Source organism: Erpetoichthys calabaricus, chromosome 11 (genome assembly GCF_900747795.2).
Source record: "Erpetoichthys calabaricus chromosome 11, fErpCal1.3, whole genome shotgun sequence".
In the NCBI taxonomy this organism is placed as follows: Eukaryota; Metazoa; Chordata; class Cladistia; order Polypteriformes; family Polypteridae; genus Erpetoichthys; species Erpetoichthys calabaricus.
The window spans coordinates 64,859,923-64,882,094 of NC_041404.2; the positions used below are offsets into that span (position 1 = coordinate 64,859,923).

At 38.8% G+C, this 22,172-nt stretch overlaps 1 protein-coding gene across 3 annotated transcripts in view; it reads left to right on the top strand.

Annotated features, from left to right (window-relative positions):
• The window catches only part of anxa6 (annexin A6), a 108,444-nt gene extending 86,911 nt beyond the window's left edge, over nt 1-21,533 (top strand). For 2 of the 3 annotated variants that reach the window (XM_028813222.2, XM_051933991.1), the window contains exons 21-25: nt 589-682; nt 4,990-5,085; nt 6,275-6,333; nt 17,217-17,354; nt 21,122-21,533. In XM_028813222.2, the coding sequence (XP_028669055.1) occupies nt 589-682; nt 4,990-5,085; nt 6,275-6,333; nt 17,217-17,354; nt 21,122-21,181 (447 nt within the window). In that variant the 3' untranslated portion in view covers nt 21,182-21,533. The remainder of the gene's footprint in view (nt 1-588; nt 683-4,989; nt 5,086-6,274; nt 6,334-17,216; nt 17,355-21,121) is intronic. The other variant, XM_028813224.2, reaches the window with a different exon arrangement.
• The last annotated feature ends 639 nt before the right edge of the window (nt 21,534-22,172 follow it).

Genomic DNA, 22,172 nt, shown 5'->3' on the forward strand with positions numbered 1-22,172 from the left:
AAGCGTCTAGTGTGTACTTAAGCTGTAGAGGGCAGTGTTTGCATTAAATATTTAATACAAATTTAAAAGTGATAATGTAGTGAGTCTTCTGTGTTCTGTAGGGTACTGTGTGCTAGTACACCCATGATTAATGTTTCACATCATTTATGTTCATTTGGCATCAATGTTTGGAATTTAAAAGAGAAGGGGTGTGGATATACTGTATGCACCCCTTCCTTAATGTTTTCATTCCTCTACAGTTCAACTGATTTAAAATGGAACACACATTATCTGTTATCGCATTGAAGGCAGGGAGCTGTGCCTCAGTGAAAAAGAAAAATGAGCATCTCTTCTGAGTAAACAAAAAACCTTCTGAATTTTCTAACAGATTGCTATTATCATTATAAGATAAATAAATAGTATTTCAAGAAGCAGGAGGCTATTAAAGGCAAATTTTTGATTTTTTGGTTCTTGCTAAATTAAATTCTTCAGTCTTCTTAATTAATGTTTTGCTTCTTTGCATTTTATTTGAAGTTACAGTATTTTGATGTTATAAGAACATTTTTTTAGTCAGTATAATCTAACAAAGATTCTTTCTTTTTTGGGTAGGAACTTTCTGATGGTTGTAATGATGATTCAAGTTCAATGGAAACTAGATTCATGAGCATTTTATGTACAAGAAGTTACCCTCATCTGAGAAAAGGTATTACACAACTATACAAGGGGTAATCAAAAAGTTTCAAGCCTGAACCTGAAAGGGTTTTTCCTACAGTGCTTATTTCGTAAACAGACCAAGATAAGCTCCTGTATACTAAACTATGTGAATAACAAATTTCAGTTATTTGTGATTTCTAGTGTATGTTTATTATTTCTAAATCAAGTCAACAACAATGTTAACCCTTGCAAAATCAAGTATTGCGATATTAAAGACAGTGGCTTTTGAAGCCCATTGTAGTAGAACATGGCTGGATCGTCAGCTTCCATATTCCATTAGTAACAATATTCAATAAGTTATTCATTCTGGTGTTTGGGATGCTGTCCTTGAAGCACTCGGGCCTGTGGATCTGACAGTCACTAAGCATACCACATTCAAAGCCATACATCTTTAGTCTCGTTCATTCTCCTATTAAACTACACTCATGATTAGTACCTGCCAGATGGATGGATGGATGGATGGATAGATGGATAGATGGATAGATGGATAGATGGATAGATAGATAGATAGATAGATAGATAGATAGATAGATAGATAGATAGATAGATAGATAGATAGATAGATAGATAGATAGATAGATAGATAGATCACTTTAAATAGCATTATCTACTTTTATTGTGCGGTCATGGACCGATGAAATGATTACAAAGAAAGTACAGAAGTAGCTAAGAAACTGTGGTTGTTCAACAAGAATTAGGGAAGGTGTGCTACTTGGATGATATGTCTAAGAGGGATAAAGTGAATAGTCAGTTGTGTTCAAAGGAGATATGGATGGAGGTTGTGGTTTATGGATGACCAAGACAATAGAAGCAAATGTCAACAAACATTTAAAGAAATGAACCAGCTAAATAATTGGAGTAAAACCAGGATAATGACCATACAGCCAGTTTGATATAGTATGGCACTATACATGGGAGTACAAAAGAGGACAAGTTTCACAGCATAAAAAGGAGAATTACAGTTTTGAAACCAGCTATGACCTGAAAGTATTCAGTTCTAAATTAACCTAAACATGCCCAAATGAACATTTGCAGAAAAAGACCTTGCACAGTTATAGATTTGAATAATATTCAAAACAAAATTCAATGAAGAAAATCTGCAATTTACCGTTTATGCCCATAATTCACAAGCTTTAATCTTAAAATGATCTTTTTCATCATAACATTCAAACAATCTTTTGTCAAAAGATCTGAAGAAAGTCAGAACTAATCCTAACATGCATTATCCTCTAAACAGAACCGCACTCTCAGTGGGGCTTTAGACTGTAATAATGAAGTTGTAGATGTAGGTCAATGTAGTTGCCTGCCTAGATAAAGACCAATAGAATCCAAACCCTGAGGCAACAGGAATCAAGGTTGAAGTGAAATGATGAATGAAAAAAATGCAAAAATAATAATTGTATTCTGTTTTACAAGAGCTACATTGACCTCCTCATTACTATACTGTCATTAACCTATACATAAAGGGCCTTAGGTGATTATCTGTTCATTTAATGCACTTAGTTTACTTTTATACTTACAGGTGATTCCATCAAAAATCTCATATATAAACATGACAATTAAATGCAGACCCATATACCTCCCCCGTGAATTCAATGCTATACTGCTAACTGCTGTGTACATAGCACCAGATGCTAATGCTAACTCGGCTCTGGGGCTTTTGCATGACACCATCAGCAGTAAACAGAGCAAGTATCCTGAGGCTGTTCATATCATTTCTGGGGACTTTAATCATGCAGATCTGAAAGCAGTTCTCCCTCAATTCCATCAACACATAAAGTGTGCAACCAGGGGAGTAAAAACACTGGACAAGTTGTACACAAACATCAGACAGGCCTATAGGGCTAAACCCCTAGCACACCTTGGCCAGTCTGATCATACATCTCTGCTTCTAATCCCTGCATATACTCCCCTAAGGAAACAAGCTCCCATTATGACCAGGACTGTTACCATATGGCCCGAGGAGGCCTCCCAACAGTTTCAGGACTGCTTCCAGAGAACCGATTGGGAGGTTTTCTATCACCAAGACTTGGAGTACCACACTACGGCAGTCCTGGATTACATCAGGTTCTGCACGGACAACGTCACCAGGGACAGACGCATAAGGATTTATCCTAACAGGAAGCCCTGGATGACGAGGGATGTCCAGAGTCTGCTGAAAGCTAGGAATACTGCTTTCAGGTCTGGGGATGGGGCTCTTTACAGTGTAGCCAGAGCTAACCTGAAGAGAGGCATCTGAGAGGCCAAGGCAGCATACAGAAGGAGGATAGAAGATCATCTGAGGAGTAACAACACCAGGCAGGTGTGGCAGGGTGTCCAGCACATCACCGGCTACAAATCCAGCAACTCCTTGGCCGCTGAGGGAGACGCTTCTCTGGCAGAGGAGCTGAACATCTTCTTTGCCCGCTTTGAGGCGACACCAACAGCAGCTCCATCACAACAGCCTGTTCACAACAGCAATATACTCACAGTGGAAGAGTGTGAGGTGAGGCGGGTGATGAGGAAAGTGAACCCGAGGAAGGCTGCAGGACCCGACGGTGTGGCTGGACGGGTGCTGAAAGACTGTACAGATCAACTGGCCGGAATTTTCACCAGGATTTTCAACCAGTCCCTGTCCCAGGCCACTGTCCCATCCTGCCTCAAGTCCTCAATCATTGTTCCGCTGCCGAAAAAATCCAACACGAACAGTCTGAATGATTTCCGCCCAGTGGCACTCACATCTGTCATCATGAAGTGCTTTGAGAAACTGGTGCGGAGTCATATCATCGCCTGCCTGCCAGCAGACCTGGACCCATTTCAATTTGCTTGCAAAGCAAAGAGATCCACGGAGGATGCTGTGGCCACAGCCCTTCATGCTGCCCTGACCCACCTGGAGCAGCAGGGGAGTTACGCCAGACTGCTCTTTGTAGACCTCAGCTCGGCGTTTAACACCATCCTCCCACAACAACTGGTGTCCAAACTGGCAGATCTGGGACTTCCATCACTCACCTGCAGTTGGATACTGGACTTCCTGTCGGGTCGCTCCCAGAGGGTCAGGCTGGGTCTCCACACATCCACTGCTCTCAGCCTCAACACTGGAATGCCGCAGGGTTGTGTGCTCAGCCCGCTCCTCTACACCCTCTACACATATGACTGTGTCCCCACTCACCATAGCAACAAGATTATAAAGTTTGCGGATGACACGACGGTGGTCGGACTCATCTCGGGCAAGGAGGGTGAGCTAGCATACAGGGACGAGGTGGAGCGACTGTCAGAGTGGTGCACAGTCAATAATCTGCTCCTCAACAACAAAAAAACAAAGGAGCTTGTTATTGACTTTAGGAAAAACAAAACTGACATTCAGCCACTCATCATTGGTGGGGCCTGTGTGGAGAGGGTCCCGGTGTTCAGGTTTCTGGGTATGGAGCTGGAGGATGACCTGATCTGGAGCGCCAACACCAAGGAGCTGCTAAAGAAGGCGCAGCAGAGACTGTATTTTCTGAGAATTCTCAGAAAGAACCACCTCCCAAAAAATCTACTCCTTGCTTTTTATCATTGTTCCAACGAGAGTGTGCTCATGTACGGACTGTGTGTGTGGTACGGCAGCTGCACTTCCTCAGAAAAGAAAGTGCTCCACAGGGTCGTCAGGATAGCGGAGAGAACAATTGGTTGTACCCTCCCCACTCTGGAACAAATCTACACTTCCCGAAGCCGCAAAAAAGCAATAGACATTTCACAGGACTCATCACATCCCGGTCATTGCCTCTTCCAGCTTTTGCCATCGGGCAAGAGATACAGAGCTATGAAAACTAGGACAAACCGCCTTAAAAACAGCTTTTATCTGAAAGCAATCATGGCCCTGAACTCAGAATAAAACTGCTCCATATTATTCTTCCAATGTGCAATATAGACCTTAAGTCAACAAGTGCAATTTGTATATTTATTACTATTCGGTTTGTTATTATTTTCTCTCTTCTTGTCTTTTTGTCTTTTTAACTCTTATTCCTCACACTGAGTCGATTGCACCTTCAATTTCGTTGTTCCTTTGTAAAAGTGACAATGACAATAAAGATCTATCTATCTATCTATCTATCTATCTATCTATCTATCTATCTATCTATCTATCTATCTATCTATCTATCTATCTATCTATCTATCTGTGTGAAAAATGGAATGGGTTTTTCTTTTACCATAACTGCAAAGAATTATGGACATCATAGCCATTATTAGAACTTATAGAAAATAGACAAAACGGAGTGGGTAATGGTTGACTATATTATAAATGACCATGAGTCTTACTATTCGTTTTCACTTCAGTTTTCCAAGAATTTGTCAAGTGTACAAACAAGGATATTGAGCAAGTCATCAGGAAAGCAATGTCTGGAGATTTAAAGGATGCCTTCATTGCTATTGGTAAGCACTTTCCACTTTTGCTCCACAAGAGTATTTTACAGTTATAAAGACTGACATTTTACGTTTAGCTTAAATCATGTTTATCATAGTTAAAGGAATTCTCCACCTAAAAATGTTTTTTATTACTTGCCTCATTTAGTTTGTAGTGGTGGCCAAGAAAAAGTTTAGTCTCATGGAGAGAGTACATGACAAAAGAGTGTGACCAATGCAGGACAACGATGTCACAAACAAACAATGTGAAAAATGTCCATGGAAAAAGAAACAAAATTCTCACGTAACTTGTGTTGCTTAATTCCACATGTCTATCATCCATTCCTATTCATATAAACACAGGGATTTTTGAATGAGGGGCAGAGGTGGACCTTATATTGAAAAGCACAGTGTTATGGGAATGTGTCTTTCTGGTTTATCTTGTATGCTGAGTTTTCAAAAAATAACTAATAGTATTACATATTTTAGCACAAAATGCATGCAATTTTTATATATGGCAATGACAAATTGATAACAGGAATGTGAATTATGCAACACAAGTTACGTGACAATTGTTCTTCTTTTTCCCATGAACATTTTTCATATTGTCGTTTTTCTGTGTTGGTCACTATTGTGTCCTGTTTGTCATGTACTTTCTACATGATAACATTAGATTACATTTTTTCTCTGCCACCACACCAAACAACACAAAGTGTTTTATCTCTAAGTCATCCTTTTTTTTCTACCCAAATTTTTATTGAGTAAACAATTTGTGCTTTAATTTTATTAAATTAATTCAAAGGTTAAAATTACCCGATTCATTCACATTTGGGTATATGTTTGTAACCTTTACCAAAAATAAAACATTATGGCAAGCCTTTCTTCTACTCATCTCAAGCTTAATGTCAACTTAAATTAGTGTGCATTTTTAAGAAAACGGCATAGGCTGGATGTTAAACAGTGTTTATCAGATGACAATTCCCATCTAAGAATTCTTGTCAGATAGGAAGAGCAATGGTGTAGGGCCAATAAAATGTAGCCACTGATATCAGACGCAGTATCAGTTATCAGCCCTAGGTGTTCTTTTAATATTGGTTCTTTCTGTATCAGTAAAATGGCTGTTGCAGACAAGTCTTATTAAACATAAACTATAGCACCGGTTTTTAAAGCCAATCTTCATTTTTCTGGGAGTCACAATGTCTGATATTTCTTTTTTCAGTCCAAAGTGTCAAGAACATGCCAACCTATTTTGCTGATAGACTCTACAAATCCATGAAGGTAAAAATTATCATTCTTGTAGCACACTGGTTATAGTTTGATACCTTAAATCTCTGAAGTTTGCTATGTTTTTGAAGTTCCAATGATCCCATGTTGAACTGTTTTACACTGTTAACCAGCGTTGAAAGCAAAACAATTTCTTTATTCTCTTATTTTTTTTCTCTAAACAAGCTAACTGTCCAACATAGTTATTAGAAGGTTCCATCAGCGAGTAGTTTGAGTTATAGTAAAATTATTTTATGTTTACCATTTCTGTTTTATTTATTCATTGATTAATTTTCAAAGCCAGCTTATTTTTAAGCCTAGTCAAAGGGAAAAGAAACCTTTCTAGTCGAAACCAACCAAAGGCCCTTGCAGGGCACACTCACCCACATAGACCCAATTTAGAGTTGCACAAACTGGAGAAGAAAATGCAAATGCTTTGCAGACAGTGCAAGGCTAGAAGCTTTGAGTCAGCAGTGCTAACCACTGTGCTTACTTGTATTTTACTTTTTTTTAACTAAAAAGTTAATTTTCCTGTATATACTGTACTTTGCAACAGTCCTTAAACCGTAACAACATGTGTAGAATTTGAACTACACAATTATCATTGCAAAGCAAGATTAACAGAATGTACTGGTTACTATTTTGCTGCAACACATGTCTGATTACATTGTGTTCTGAGGGTTATGTAAAATTATCATGCAAATTTAATAGAAATTCTCTATCTATACACGTTAGAGGTTCCCAGGCTTCTGGATCAACATGCATGTCTGATTGTATTGTAGTCTAAAGTAAACGAAAAGTTATTATGCAAATTTAAAAGAAGCACTTCCACAATGACAGCTTGTTTATTTATATAGGGGAGAAAAATAGATATTGTTATAAGCAGAAGTACTTTTGCAGCAACCCTCTTTTACAAAATGATCCAAAACAAGGCCAAAATATACTAAATTAGTGATGTTATTGAATAAACTAACAAGTAAATCCCACAACAGCAAACTTACAGTCTCCCTGCACCCAGCTATTCAGGCACTTCAAATTAAGCAGGGCAGCGTGCTCACCTCTAAAGCTAAGTAAAGCAGTTCCCTTCTATTTCTCATGTCAGAAGGTCAGGAGAGCTCTTGCCAACATTTTTCAACTCTAGATTCTCGAAAGCAATGAGAGGTCAGGATTTAAAGAGCTTTAATCTCAGTTAGTTTATGAGCAAGCCTTGGAATCGCTTTTAATGTCAATAGTTCTCCTACATTTGCTATAGAGATGCCAGGCCACCTCTAGTGATCCCTGGTACCCCAAGCCTCCCATTTCCTTAGAAGAGCCACATCTCCTAAGGAACACTCTGGTAGCCAATACTGAGAAGAGGAGCACTCGATCCTTTCTTCCCAAGGTGGGACAATGTGGTGCTAATTTATCAGCCAGGAGATCCTGTTGTCTGATGTATCTCTCTCTTTCTGTCTATATTCCTTTTTCCCAGTCTGTGTAAATAGAGTTAAGCTCTGCTAGCATTCTGGGAGAAAAAGATTAACTTAGAAAAGTAGCATTATAAAAAATTTGAATAAACAAAAATGAAAAACTACTTAGTGAGTATCCAGGGGCTCATGTAACAATGGTGCGTACGCATAGAAATGTTGCGTAAGAACGTTTCCACGTTCGAATCGCGATGTATAAAACCTAAACTTGGCGTAAAGCCATGCACATTTCCACGGTACCTCATACCCTGTCGTACGCAAGTTCTCCGCTCGGTTTTGCAGACTGGCGGCATCCAGCATCAAAGCAGTGCTAGTGTTCATGTGTGGTTTATCATTCTTTTTCAGATCCATGTCCCTGACGCGGCTTTATAAATACACTGAACTTAACCGCATATTGTTTATTAGTTTAATGCATCTGATTGTTATTAACCAGTAACAATATAATGGTCCACGGAATGGTCAAACTATTCCAAATACCATAACTGCTTTAACATTGTTACTCTCACTGCACCTTCTTCTTCTTCTTTCAGCTGCTCCCGTTAGGGGTTGCCACTGCACATCATCTTTTTCCATATTACTCTCACTGCACCACTCGGAGCAGCTGATCGGAAAGAGAATAATCGGTATACAGCATCAAGCACATGCTGCCTCAGCCATGCTTCCTATTTGAACTGCTTCTCACACGGCAAACGCTTCAAACCTTTCCTGTACGGACCTCGTGGTTCAGAAAGAGTTTCATCCCAAGAGCTCTAAACGCAATCAATCAGTTCATCAGGTGCTCCTGTTTGGACTTATAAGTACAATCACCTCACTGTAAACTTGCACTACAGTTATAATATTGCACAACCTGAGACACTTTATAAAGCGCGTATTTACATATGATGACAATATCATTTTTAAGATGAAATGCAGCAAAATATGTTTATTATATTATACAGATAAAAGCACTGTATGCTTCACTGTGACAGGCATGAACGATAGAATAATGAAACATGTACTACGAAGATATTTCAATGTTCCTTAAAAGTTTTGAAGAATCGGCGTTATAAGCTTATGGCTTAACGTCTATTACAGAGCTGATTGTGTGGCGATCGGTTACTTGGAGAAAGAAAAGGAAGGACAGGAATTGGAGGTTAGTACGTTTGAAAGAGACAGTACTGCAGGGACGGCCTTAGGCATGTGCAAACTGTGCACCTGCACAGGGCCGCCAAATCCCAGGGGCCGCCACGCCAATATATATTGAATATAAAACAGAAAGAGAAAATAACAACACAGCTAAAAACGCAGCGGCAAATTTCGGCAAAAGTTAAACCCTTGTGTCATGAGCATGAGGCGGCTATGCAGTGTCTGCAACGGACGTGGCCATCCTCTGTGCATAAGATACCATATTGACATTGGCGGGCGAAGGGGCCACTGATTCTTTCTCTGCCCAGGGCCACCACGAGCCTAGAGCCGCCCCTGAGTACTGCTGCAATAAATTCTTTCATCGAAGGTCGCGCACAATCACTGTGCCACCGTGTTCCCATGTTTAATAACTTGCTTTAACTCCAATCATCTTGAAAATTATATCACGTATACATCTCAGTATTTTAGTTATTCAGAGAGCTGTAATATCACGAATGTAATGGATTCTGTGTCCTGTCAGAGGAAGAGAAAGCCAGTTTAAGAAGCACGTAGTGATTCACACACAAAGAGCACATAGAAGAACACATACAAAACAAAGCATTTAACATGCTACTTTAATTACGATGTGATTTGAGAAACTGGTTAATTAAACAATTTTAAGATGAAGTTTATGATGTTCTACTTTAATGACAAAGTAAACTACGTAATTAAAGTGGAAATTTCGAGATTGAAGTTGACATTTCGTGCTTTTTCCCCACTGTGTGCCTTTTTTTTCTCTGTACCCTAATAAGCTTTCATATGACACTCAGATAATGAGCTATGTCTCGCCTTTTCACGGCGACTTTGATATCTGACAACTTCTTTTTTATTTCGGGCACTGTGCGACTTTGTGAACTTGAACTTTCGAGTTTCCCCGACACGCTATGTCAGTCGATTAGCTTCCTTTTGTTGTTTATACCACTGTTTAAACCAACAAATAGTACGTTTTTCCTTGCCTCCACCTGGTATTCGCTGAAATTCTTCCATTTTCCGTCTTGCTTTTCCCAAGTGTCTTTTCACAGAACACTGAGCTTAAGGGCTATTTACTGTATATTGCTTTGCATATTCAAAGAGGCGTAATTATGGGAGGAGTTGGGGCGGGACAGCAGGCGTGTGCATGAGCGTAACTTTTCACGCTGATCGAGATTTATGTAGCGGAATAACGTGGAAGTTTGCGTATGCACAGATTCCAGCATCTGGATTTTTCTGTGCGTAAGTACATTTCGGCTTTTGTGCTTATGTCATGTTATAGTGTGAATTCTACACACACCGTTATGCATGAGGCCCCAGGTTTTTCATGTTCCCCTGACACACACTAAGTGGCTTGAACTGTTGTGAATAACAAGAAACAGAAACAACATGTAACGTTGTAATTTAGCATATTCCGCACAGATGAAATTTAATGAAATTATTCTCTAATACTAATAATGTAGACAGAGTCAGAAAATATTTTTTTATTCTTAATAACTGGAATATAGTTTATGTGTTTGTAGTTTAACTATGTTAAACTTTGATTTCTGAGAAACAAATGTGTGTATTGGAAATTGGAAACTGTTAATTACCACTACGGCTTAAACTTTTATTGATTGTAGTTGCTAGGAATTTCTCTTGGTGTTATGATAATACACGACACAAGAGTAATTACTATTATAAACAACACAATATACCGTATATACTCGCAGATAAATTCTCCCGCGGATAAGTCAGGAGATGATTTTAACATATAATTTCCGGTATTTTATAATGTTGGTTGTATAAGTTGAATGCGGAAAACTCACACTACTGATCCAAGAGATTACGATATGCTAACACCCACCTGAGAGAGTAACTGTCTATGTACTGTGCCTATGTAACCACACGGTAATACCCAAACTATTCTGAAGTGATGTTTGCACTGTTTTGTGTATCTCACACCCTCATACACCTTTATCGTAGAGTGTTCGATCCAAGAAAATATGAACCTAGTTTTAAATTAAAAGTCATTGAAGTCGCGAAAGAAATTGGTAACTGCACTGCTGCAACAAAATTCAATGTGTCTGAGAAACTGGTACGAGATTGGAAGAGGAAAGAAGATGTAAAAAAAAAAATTTAAGTGCCGCATTTTTGAATGGCCGTATAAGTCGGGTATGCAAGTATATACGGTAAAATTCATGACATTACAATATTATATACAGTAGTAGAGAAAAATATATTGCACAAAACACAAACACACACTGTAAGACAATATTGTAAAGTACAATTGCACTACCGCCCAGTAATATCTTCTTATATAATATACTACGCCCATTTGTCTATCCAGGATTTTAAATCACCTGTAGCTTGTAAACTGTTTGAACTATTGACCTGAAATTTGGTACACTTATACTATGTGACCTCTACTATCCGCTTTCAGGGTGATGATTAACCTCCAAGTTTATTCCTCTTTTTATTTTTATTTTATTTTATTGTAGAATCAACTCTCGGAAGGGGCCAGCAGGCTGGCTGTGTGGCGCATGCATACAGGCGCCGTTCTCATCCCTACCACTTTTGCTGTCACTTCCCCTACCTCTTCATATCTTAAATCATTCTTGAGGCAGATTGAAGACTTAAGTGCTAGCTTAAGTTAAGAATTAAAGAAAATATACTAAATAATTGCAACACAGACACTGACTTAATCAGTTTTAATGTGAAAAGATGGTGACAAAAGAAGAGAAGTGTGCCACTACAGTGGAAAAAAGAAGAGCTGCTCAGGAAGCAGCAAGCACATCAACCTCTGAGCAACCGAATGCTAAACATACAGAGAAAGAGTATGAAAACTATGAATGCTCAAGTCAAATGTATCCACGCGTGCTATTACTGGTATAATATATTGGGACAAATAAAAGTTTAACAATGAACTACAATTACAAACAAAAGTGCCAAAGCTAACAGAGACAGTAACACTGTATTGCTTTTCTTTCTCTCCATCTTGGATGTGTTCACTCAAAATAGTGAAATGATGTGAAATGGCCTTGAGATTAACACCTGAAGTTAAATTTGAAGCTCATACAGTTGATAAAGTTAGGAATTTATGCTTTTTGTTACTAAGAGAGGGAATCTCAACAGTCGAAAGTAGTGAAGTAGAGATTACTGTAGAACACTAGAATAGTGATGCAGGGGAGAGGTGATTGTGAGACTGAATAACAAATCAATGTGGCAGCGGTTTTTCAGAGGTTGTACTAAACCATGGTGGTGAGTCAGGAGCTAAGCCCTTTTATGAAGTTCTTGAATCACCAATCAATCTACATTCCCTTCCTCACTTGTGATTATAAGCTACAGGTAGTTACAGAAAAAAATCAGACTGGGAACACAGGCAGCCAAAATGAGGCACATGAGCAGAGTTGAAAAAAATTGTTGTTGAACCATTGCTTTTCAGAGTTGAGAGGAGACAGTTAATGTGGTTCAACCTGGCTGTTTCTCATGGGGAATCTGTCAGATATGGGCAGACTAATAATACAGAAGTGGGATTACATCTCTCAGTTAGTCTGAGACGATCAGGTAATCCCCCAGCAAGAGTTTGAAAAAGGTGCTAGGAATAGGATGGCCTGGTCTATCCATCTCAGAAGAAGCTGACTGAAGTGAAGTGGAGATGGAGAAACAAAGTAAGGATTTTGTGGAGGAGTATGCTATAATCTTGTCAATAGATAGAAGTAGGGGTAAAGGGTTCTGACAATATATTGTTACATGCTCATGCTGCTTTTTGTCTTCAGTGACTGTAACTCCTTGTGAAATGCCTAATTCATTTAGTCTTGCCTGTCCAAGATGTACTGACCTATGCTTGACCTTCATCTTAATATTGTGTATTTGGTTGACACCTTTAACCAAGAGAACTTACAATGAGTCCACAGTGTTACGGTTTAACATCCAGTAAATTAACCACTACACCATAACGCCTTCCTGATTATTATTAGACCCTATTGTACTATTTCCTTTTTATATTTGTCAGATATTTTCTCACATGGTGACTTACAACTAGTGCATTACTTTTTAAATATATTTTGTAAATTTGGTACACAGATATGCTTGTTCACTCAGGTTTAGTCAAAGAATAAAAAGACAACCTTGTGGTTTAAAGATTAATACCAAACCAGTAGGCCAAACAACCTGCTTCTCTTTAACACAAACTGAATGCTTCTCCTGCTTCCCCTTAAGAGACTGATAACAATCAGTACATGAACGTCATTCCTGAGGAACATATGTAGGCATTAAATAAAAAGTGTGCTGGTTTTCCAGAGTGAGTTCAGAGAAATTTAGAGTAAAAAACAACTTCTATGACATGTCAGTCAGTCAGTCAGCCATTTTCCAACCTGCTATATCCTAACACAGGGTCACAGGGGTCTGCCGGAGCCAATCCCAGCCAACACAGGGCGCAAGGCAGGAACAAATCCCGGGCAGGCCAGCCCAGTGCAGACTTCTATGACATGATAAAATTTAATCTGGATCGACACATAGTGTAAAAGTGCCTTATACTGTAATTTCTCTTCAAAAGCTACTGTATATAGCCAAACCGTTTTAGCTTATTGTCATCTTTCTGCCTTAGTGTAGAGAGAATATTTTTCCATGATTTTGAAGCAAGTATCATTGAAATTATACTGAGAAAATCCTCTTTTATTAAGTTGACATAATCTGTCCATCCATTTTCACTTCCCAAGTGTACCTCAGTTAGAATACACAAGGAAGGGAAATTGCAGGAGAAAAACAAAATACCCAAAGAAAAATCCACATAAGTAGTTGAGTGAAAGAGCAGACTTGGACTCAAGTGATGCGCTGTGCTTATCTGCATGCAATAACAACAGAAGTACTGATAGAAAAAAAGAGTTGCAATGCATTTCATGGTTGCCGAGGTTGAATTGTTGCTTGATCTGTTTCTAAGAATCAAGTATCAGGGTAACAAACATTCAGTGAGACAAAATGAGTTTAAAAAATAAACACTTTCTAACTAGATCATCTAAAATAAGACTTAAGATTGTAGCAAATAAGATAGTACTTGTCTTGCTTTAACAGAAACTCTCTCAGGCTATAAACTTCTTAACTGATGATAGCACCTTTGATCGCAGTCAAACTCAAAAGTGACAATAAATCCTAGCCATCATGCAGTTTTACCATTTTTTCATTTAATCACTTGATTTATATATTTACGATTTCTTAATAGTTCACCCTTAATTGTGTGTGCCTAGAGGCTTTTGCACAACAATGCTGAGTCTGTCTGTAATATCATAACAACAACATGTGAACGCCAACATTCATGTGGTATGTGAGACCCAAAGTCTGTAAATTGTCTGCAGTCAGTAACTGCTTATATAAAGAGCATTCAAGAAATCAGTGACGTCAAATGCTTTCTGGGTAAAAAAAGGTTGGTAGATGTGGTCACAGAAAGCCAAGAACCACTACTGAAACAAAACTAATTAAATGGTGGGTCAAAAAAAGGTTTAATGAAAACTTATAATTTATAAATGAACAAAATTACTGTGTACAAAAACTGTAAAAACAGTACAAGTTTAGGAATACTGTTGTAGCAGTACTACTTAAAATGTCCTACTTCTCCAAGCAGCCCCGGTGGCATAAGACTATTGGACAGCTTTGGGAGGCACAGGGGCTACTGGGAAGATAATTGAGCTGACAGGCCCTTTAAAAAGGAATCTAAAGGATGCCGAGGGGATTGCGATCATCTGTCTGTTGGTTATTACACGTCATACACACAGTTGGATTACGACTTGACCACATTGGATTACAGTTTCTTTCTGGGTGTATGTTCTGTCCTGTGCCTGCCTGTCCGTGTGAGTTTGTATTGACTGGATACATCTTCATCACTTCAACCCCACACTGCATCAAGAACCCGGTAGGATAAAAGTTTACATTGCTTTCAGAAAGCTGCTCACAGGGTGTTTCAATCACACCTCCATCATCAACTGCCCCTGCTATACTAGACTGTTTTGGACATTGTTGTTAGTGTTTATTGTGTGCTATCAGTGTTGTAATTTATCATCACCATCTGGGAGCTTGGGACAGCCTTTGAGAAGGTGGTTTTGGTTATATATTGTGTGCTCTTTATTTATTGTTTGATTAATATATCTCATTGGTGCCACTAACAGTATCTCAGTGTGCGAGTGTGCGTACAGGGTCAAAGCCGGGTGTGTTTCCAGTGTTCCCACAATAAAATAAACAAACCTCTTTTTTTAGACAGTGTGAATCATAGTGTCCCTGTGACCACTACACTGTTAACTGTTTAAAATCAGACAGGCACTCTTCCAGTTTCCTTTTGGTATCAATTGCCCTGCATTTACTGGCATTTGCTTTGTTTTTATCATACTGCTCTGTATTGTGTAATTGATGTTGCATTGTAGTCATGCTTGCACTGCAAAATACTTTGCAATAATGCATCTGGTAAATGGCACTATATACAGTAAAGATTCGTAGATTAGGTGAGTGTTCACAGAATGTCACAGCCTGAAGAGAGAAGACTGCCTTTGTATAAGTTGTTTGACGTCTCTGGACAGATGAGGCACAAAGTCCACAGCTCTTAACAAGGACTACCTCACCTAATATTCTGACTTTATAGTCTATCAAATTTTATGAAATTATACCTGCTTCATCCTGCTTCAAGCTGAAACAAACAACCAAGTGCTTAAAATTAGCTGAAGAAATCACACAGGAAAAACTCAATGTGCTTTTTAGTTCTTAATTGGCAAAAACTAATTTTGCCCCAGGAAATCAAGTGTACCTCTCAAATTAATTTTGCTTGGGTGGAATCTACTCCAAAATATAAAGAATCTTGAGGACATCACAACATTACATTATGAGCAAAACAATCCTTATGACTTTTTCCGAGTCACAAACTGAACTGGGGCAGCATTTGAATCTTTTGTACATCGATGCAGTGGGTACTGTTGCCACAACCAGTAACTATACTCTTTGATTGAATACCCTCCCTGAATGTTCATGTGATATTCCTTTCCAGGTCTATTAGGTCACATTTCCAAGTCTATTCCGCACACCGTCTCTGTTCAGCTCGGCTTGTTAGCGCTGACACCCACTAAGTTATCGATGACCTGCTGTCCTTCAATGACCATGTTGCATTGGTCTCTTGGTCTTGAAGATTCACTCTCTACAACATCCCCTAGATCAGACTGTATCAGACAGAGTATGCAGCACAACCTTCTGGTCCAAGCTTTGGTCTTGTCAAATCTTGACTACTGTAAGTCACAGTTGGCAGGAATACCAGCATGTGTCACCACTGCAGATGATTCAAAATACAGCGGCACATGCGGTGTTCAATCAGTTGAGGCGGGCACATTTCACTCCTCCTTTTCAGATCACTACACTGGCTCGTTGTAGTGACATGTATTAAATTCAAATCCTTGATGCTCCCCTACGGAGTAATCAACAAGTCAGCACCATATGGAGACATTTGGAGGTCCTATGCTCCTTCTTGACCCCTCAGGTCGGCTGATGAAAGGCAACTGGTGATGCTCCCTCTGCATGGCATCAAAGCTCAATCCGGACTCTTCATGTGCAGCTCCTAGGTAGTGGAATAAGCTGCCCTCCTCCATTCAAAATTGTGACTTCATCGGTATGTCTAAGAAGCATTTGAAGACACTCTTGATTGGTGAATATCTGTCTAATTGATAAAAGCTTTGATTGGTTCTCTTAACTAAGGAATTGTAATGGGCTCTTCACTTGTAGTTATCAATTTTGCAATCTTTTCCTGTGACACTTGTTCCCAAACAGTCCCCCAAAGTGATGTTTACTCAGTTATGTTGACCTCTTTTGTATGTCACTGTGGATAAGTGTCTATTTAGCAGATAAATGTAAAGTGTGTGTCATTCAATTACATAAAGGCAAAGCTCATGCCATTGCCACCAAACAAATGTACCGTTTTCATTTTTTGTGTGATTGGTTTTACATTTGTGTATTTTTGGTACCTTTTTGTGATCCTAATAATTTATTACCTAATGCACTGCATTTTATGATACCAAACACAGTGTAAAAGCAGAAAATAACATGCTGTGTGAGTCTTTTATGCTAGGCATGATGTGAGACTATATTTATGTGTGTATAATTTTGTGTGATTGGTTTTACATTTGTGTATTTTTGGTACTTTTTGTGAGCATAATGATTTATTACCTGATGCACTGCATTTTATAATGCTATATACAGTGTAAAAGCAGAAAATAACATGCATGACGTGAGACTATTTATATGTGTATAATTTGCTAAAACAATTGATCTATCATTTCTTGCTCTTTCCTCTAGGGTCTTGGCACAGATGAACGAACACTAACTAGGATCATGGTGTCACGGAGTGAAATGGACTTGCTCAACATTCGGCGGGAGTACAAGGAACTGCACGACGTTTCCCTTCATGAAAGCATCAAGGTCGAGGCTCTATGTGTTAGTCAGAGTTTATTTGTACTTTCCCTAGTACATTCAACATTTACTCCATAAAAACAAAGTTGCCAAAAACTAACCCAACTACAGTGCATCCGGAAAGTATTCACAGTGCATCACTTTTCCACATTTTGTTATGTTACAGCCTTATTCCAAAATGGATTCAATTCATTTTTTTCCTCAGAATTCTACACACAATACCCAATAATGACAACGTGAAAAAAGTTTACTTGAGGTTTTTGCAACTTTAAAAACTGAGAAATCACATGTACATAAGTATTCACAGCCTTTGCTCAATACTTTGTCGATGCACCTTTGGCAGCAATTACAGCCTCAAGTCTTTTTGAATGTGATGCCACAAGCTTGGCACACCTATCCTTGGCCAGTTTTGCCCATTCCTCTTTGCAGCACCTCTCAAGCTCCATCAGGCTAGATGGGAAGTGTCGGTGCACAGCCATTTTAAGATCTCTCCAGAGATGTTCAATCGGATTCAAGTCTGAGCTCTGGCTGGGCCACTCAAGGACATTCACAGAGTTGTCCTGAAGTAACTCCTTTGATATCTTGGCTGTGTGTTTAGGGTTGTTGTCCTGTTGAAGGATGAACCGTCGCCCCAGTCTGAGGTCAAGAGCGCTCTGGAGCAGGTTTTCATCCAGGATGTCTCTGTACATTGCTGCAGTCACCTTTCCCTTTATCCTGACTAGTCTCCCAGTCCCTGCTGCTGAAAAACATCCCCACAGCATGATGCTGCCACCACCATGCTTCACTGTAGGGATGGTATTGGCCTGGTGATGAGCGGTGCCTGGTTTCCTCCAAACGTGACGCCTGGCATTCACACCAAAGAGTTCAATCTTTGTCTCATCAGACCAGAGAATTTTCTTTCTCATGGTCTGAGAGTCCTTCAGGTGCCTTTTGGCAAACTCCAGGCGGGCTGCCATGTGCCTTTCACTAAGGAGTGGCTTCCGTCTGGCCACTCTACCATACAGGCCTGATTGGTGGATTGCTGCAGAGATGGTTGTCCTTCTGGAAGGTTCTCCTCTCTCCACAGAGGACCTCTGGAGCTCTGACAGAGTGACCATCGGGTTCTTGGTCACCTCCCTGACTAAGGCCCTTCTCCTCCGATCGCTCAGTTTAGATGGACGGCCAGCTCTAGGAAGAATCCTGGTGGTTTCGAACTTCTTCTACTTACAGATGATGGAGGCCACTGTGCTCATTGAGACCTTCAAAGCAGCAGAAATTTTTCTGTAACCTCCAGATTTGTGCCTCGAGACAATCCTGTCTCGGAGGTCTACAAACAATTCCTTTGACTTCATGCTTGGTTTGTGCTCTGACATGAACTGTCAACTGTGGGACCTTATATAGACAGGTGTGTGCCTTTCCAAATCATGTCCAATCAACTGAATTTACCACAGGTGGACTCCAATTAAGCTGCAGAAACATCTCAAGGATGATCAGGGGAAACAGGATGCACCTGAGCTCAATTTTGAGCTTCATGGCAAAGTACTTATGTACATGTGCTTTCTCAATTTTTTTATTTTTAATAAATTTGCAAAAATCTCAAGTAAACTTTTTTCATGTTGTCATTATGGGGTGTTGTGTGAGGAATTCTGAGGAAAAAAATGAATTTAATCCATTTTGGAATAAGGCTGTGAATACTTTCCGGATGCACTGTATAAATTAAAAGTCGTACGTTGTTTCCGCCACTAAATTTCTAAATGCCCTGCAGTTTAATCATCTTACAAAAACGTGATTTAAACACAGAGAGCATCATCAACGATGTAGTAAGGGGTAAAATCCAGGCTCAGGGTTTTTACACCTCATTCAGATTTAACACAAAGACTAACATAATTTTTGTCAGGTAGTTTTCCAACACTGAAAACATGTTCATGTAGACTCAATGGATACAATTAACTCCTTTTATTTTTATATCATCTCCTCAGTGTTTTAATAGCAGTGTTGGTAATACATTCACTGCATGCAGATAGTTTCTCCACTGTTATCTAACTGATGTGCAATTTGGATGTCTACTAAAGGTAAAAAAAATACACAGTTGTGAACGTTCGTTTTATAATTGCTGTACACACTGGGGTAGACACTAAATTAGTCACTTTTAATGCAGCTGAAAGTCAATAATGAAAATATTGCAAAAAAGGGCAAGAAACATCACCTAAAGAAGGAATAATTAAAGGCCATTGAAATCAAAATTACATTTCAAACTCTTGGGTGGGAAAGGATAAAGTGCATGAAGAAGAAATAGCAGCAGGAGGAGGAAATGATATTTTCTATGTTCTTCATTAATCATGTAGAATATATACTGTCAACGTCTTAGCACTTAGAATTAGTGCTGCCTTTTATTAGTGTTTAAGTCAGATTTTAAGTCAGATATCTACACAGATATTATTTAGAAACATGGGCCTGTGGCTTTTGGATACTACCTCCTCCCCACTGTAGGCTTGTCTGTGGTACTATTTTGAGCATGTGTCGCTGCTGCTCACGCTGTGCTGAGCTAGAAGCACGATGTGGGTTAATTTATCTCAGCTGTTCAGGAATTCCCCTTCATCATATTTGCATCTGATTGGAGGGTTACATTTGCAGTGCCATGCATGTCAGAATGGTAATAGGGTTTCCTGTCTTAGAATTTTATGCAAAACAGAGAAATGCGTTTTCATATCAAGGCAGTAAAGCAGGTGTATTACTGTGAAGGAAAAATGATGATCCAGTCGGCCCAAGTTTCATGCTTGTTCTATTATCCTTTGTCTTTATAGTAACATATTAATTTATGTGTTTGTTGCCCACGCTGGAGCTCTGTTAGGGCTCAGCCCTGGAAAGATGTATGTATTTTGCAGTTCAGGCCAAAGATCCTCTTTCAGAGAACTATGTTGAACAAATTTGCCTCTCATAATTTCAGTATTGGTGAAAAGAAACAACAAAGACTGCAAGGGTCCCTTTAGTGGGATTTGAGGCTCGGGCAGGAACAGGAGAGCAAGAAAGTTCAAACCCACAATGAAAAGCAAAAGATAGCTAAAGGCAATGTCACCCCACTTAAATGTGTCTGAATGTTTATAGTGTGTTTCAGCAGGTTTGCAAGAACTTTTTTTATCAAGTTATTTAAATTTTAGTTTTCTTATGTATTTGTTTTGTCGAGTGAATTTCATATCTTATGTCTTTGTAAATAAAAAATCTATTTCCTTATGGCATAGTCATTAGCTTTTCACAGCTAACCAGCTTGTTTAAATTTTTATCTAATACTCTTTTAAGTTGCCACTGAAGTTACTTAAATATTTTAGAATTAAAGAATGCCACATGTCCTTAAATTTTAAAAGTGTTCTACTCGGCCTTTGTCTGATATAACAGGCTTCTTCCCCTCTATCATTCAAATAAATAATAAAGTTCAGGATTTATGATGTTGGCACTGGTAGTTTAAATTCCTTCATCTGGTCTTTGTTTGTGTGCTGCTGGCACTTTCTCCCTGAGTCTTCCTGTGTGGGTTTTTCTCCCACATCCCTCAGGTCAATCAGTGATTCCAAACTAGCCACAGTGTGAGCGTGAGTGTATGCATGAGACGGGCACCCTGTCCTGGGCTGCCTCCTGCCTTGCATTCAGACCTACCAGGTTCGGCTCAAGTCTGCTGCCACCGTCAATTGGAAAAGTGGGTTTGAGAATGTTATGTTATGTATTATGTATAACTTTACTATATACTGTAAAATAATTAGATGCTTTGGTGCACTTTTAGTTTTACAAAAATTGACAAGCTTTTTCTTTTCCTATTTTAGGGGGACACTTCGGGAGATTACCGCAAAGCCCTGCTACTTATATGTGGTGGAGAAGATTAATTGCAAACATTTTCAAATTGTAAAAAATATTACCATGTTTAAGAAAAGCAATTCTGGGTGTCAGTATGGTACTGTATGTTACTGATTTACAGTATTAATGCTCAGTCATTTTATGCCTCCAAGTCACTTTGTGTGATTGGAAGATGCAATGTTTTGGTCCTTGTTAGCAATGGTGGATCCCAGCTGATTTTATTTATTTTGGTGAGGTATTTTTTTTTTTGGTGTATTGTCTCTTTTCAGTGGATGTGGGGAGAAGCTAGGCAGACAACAAAGTTAAATTACCCCACAGTACCACTTCTCACAATTGCAACTTTATTTACAATCAATAAACCAATTAACATTTGCCATTAAAGCTTTTTCACTCTGGTTTCATTTTCATATGCAATTTGGAATTCTCCAGTATGCATTTTTAATGTGCTAGTCATTATATTTACCAGGGGTGTGATGCATACTGTCCAGAAAAAAGATGTTTCCATTTAAGTCTCAATAATATTGACCGGTTCTTAGAAATTAAGAAGATGTCACAATTAAAGACAAATATAACCTAGAAACCAAAAGTTCTTCTTTTTCATCTAATGTAAAAATATTAGACATATAGGAAGTGAAAAACATGTTATTCAGGTTAATCATGCATGTAAAATGTTGCTGAAAATCCCCAAATGCACCCATTTCAGACCTAATTAAAACAGTCTTGATAAATTAATAATCAGTTCGTGATTAAATTATAATGTGCCATTTGCCTAAACTTCAAGTATCAGTTACTGCATTACTTCAGAAAAACAAACCATCCCACTGAAGGTAAGATTTGTATGTCAGTATAATTTGTAACACAGCTACTGTTCACAGAGCTTTAAATTTTTGTATTTATTAAAAGTGTAAATTGTGAAGGACTGATGACATTCTTAATGTTATTCTGTTTTCTTCTGAGGCTGCAGGTTCATACTCTGTTTTGAGTGCCTTTCTGTATGTACAAATGGATGTTTTTCTGTAG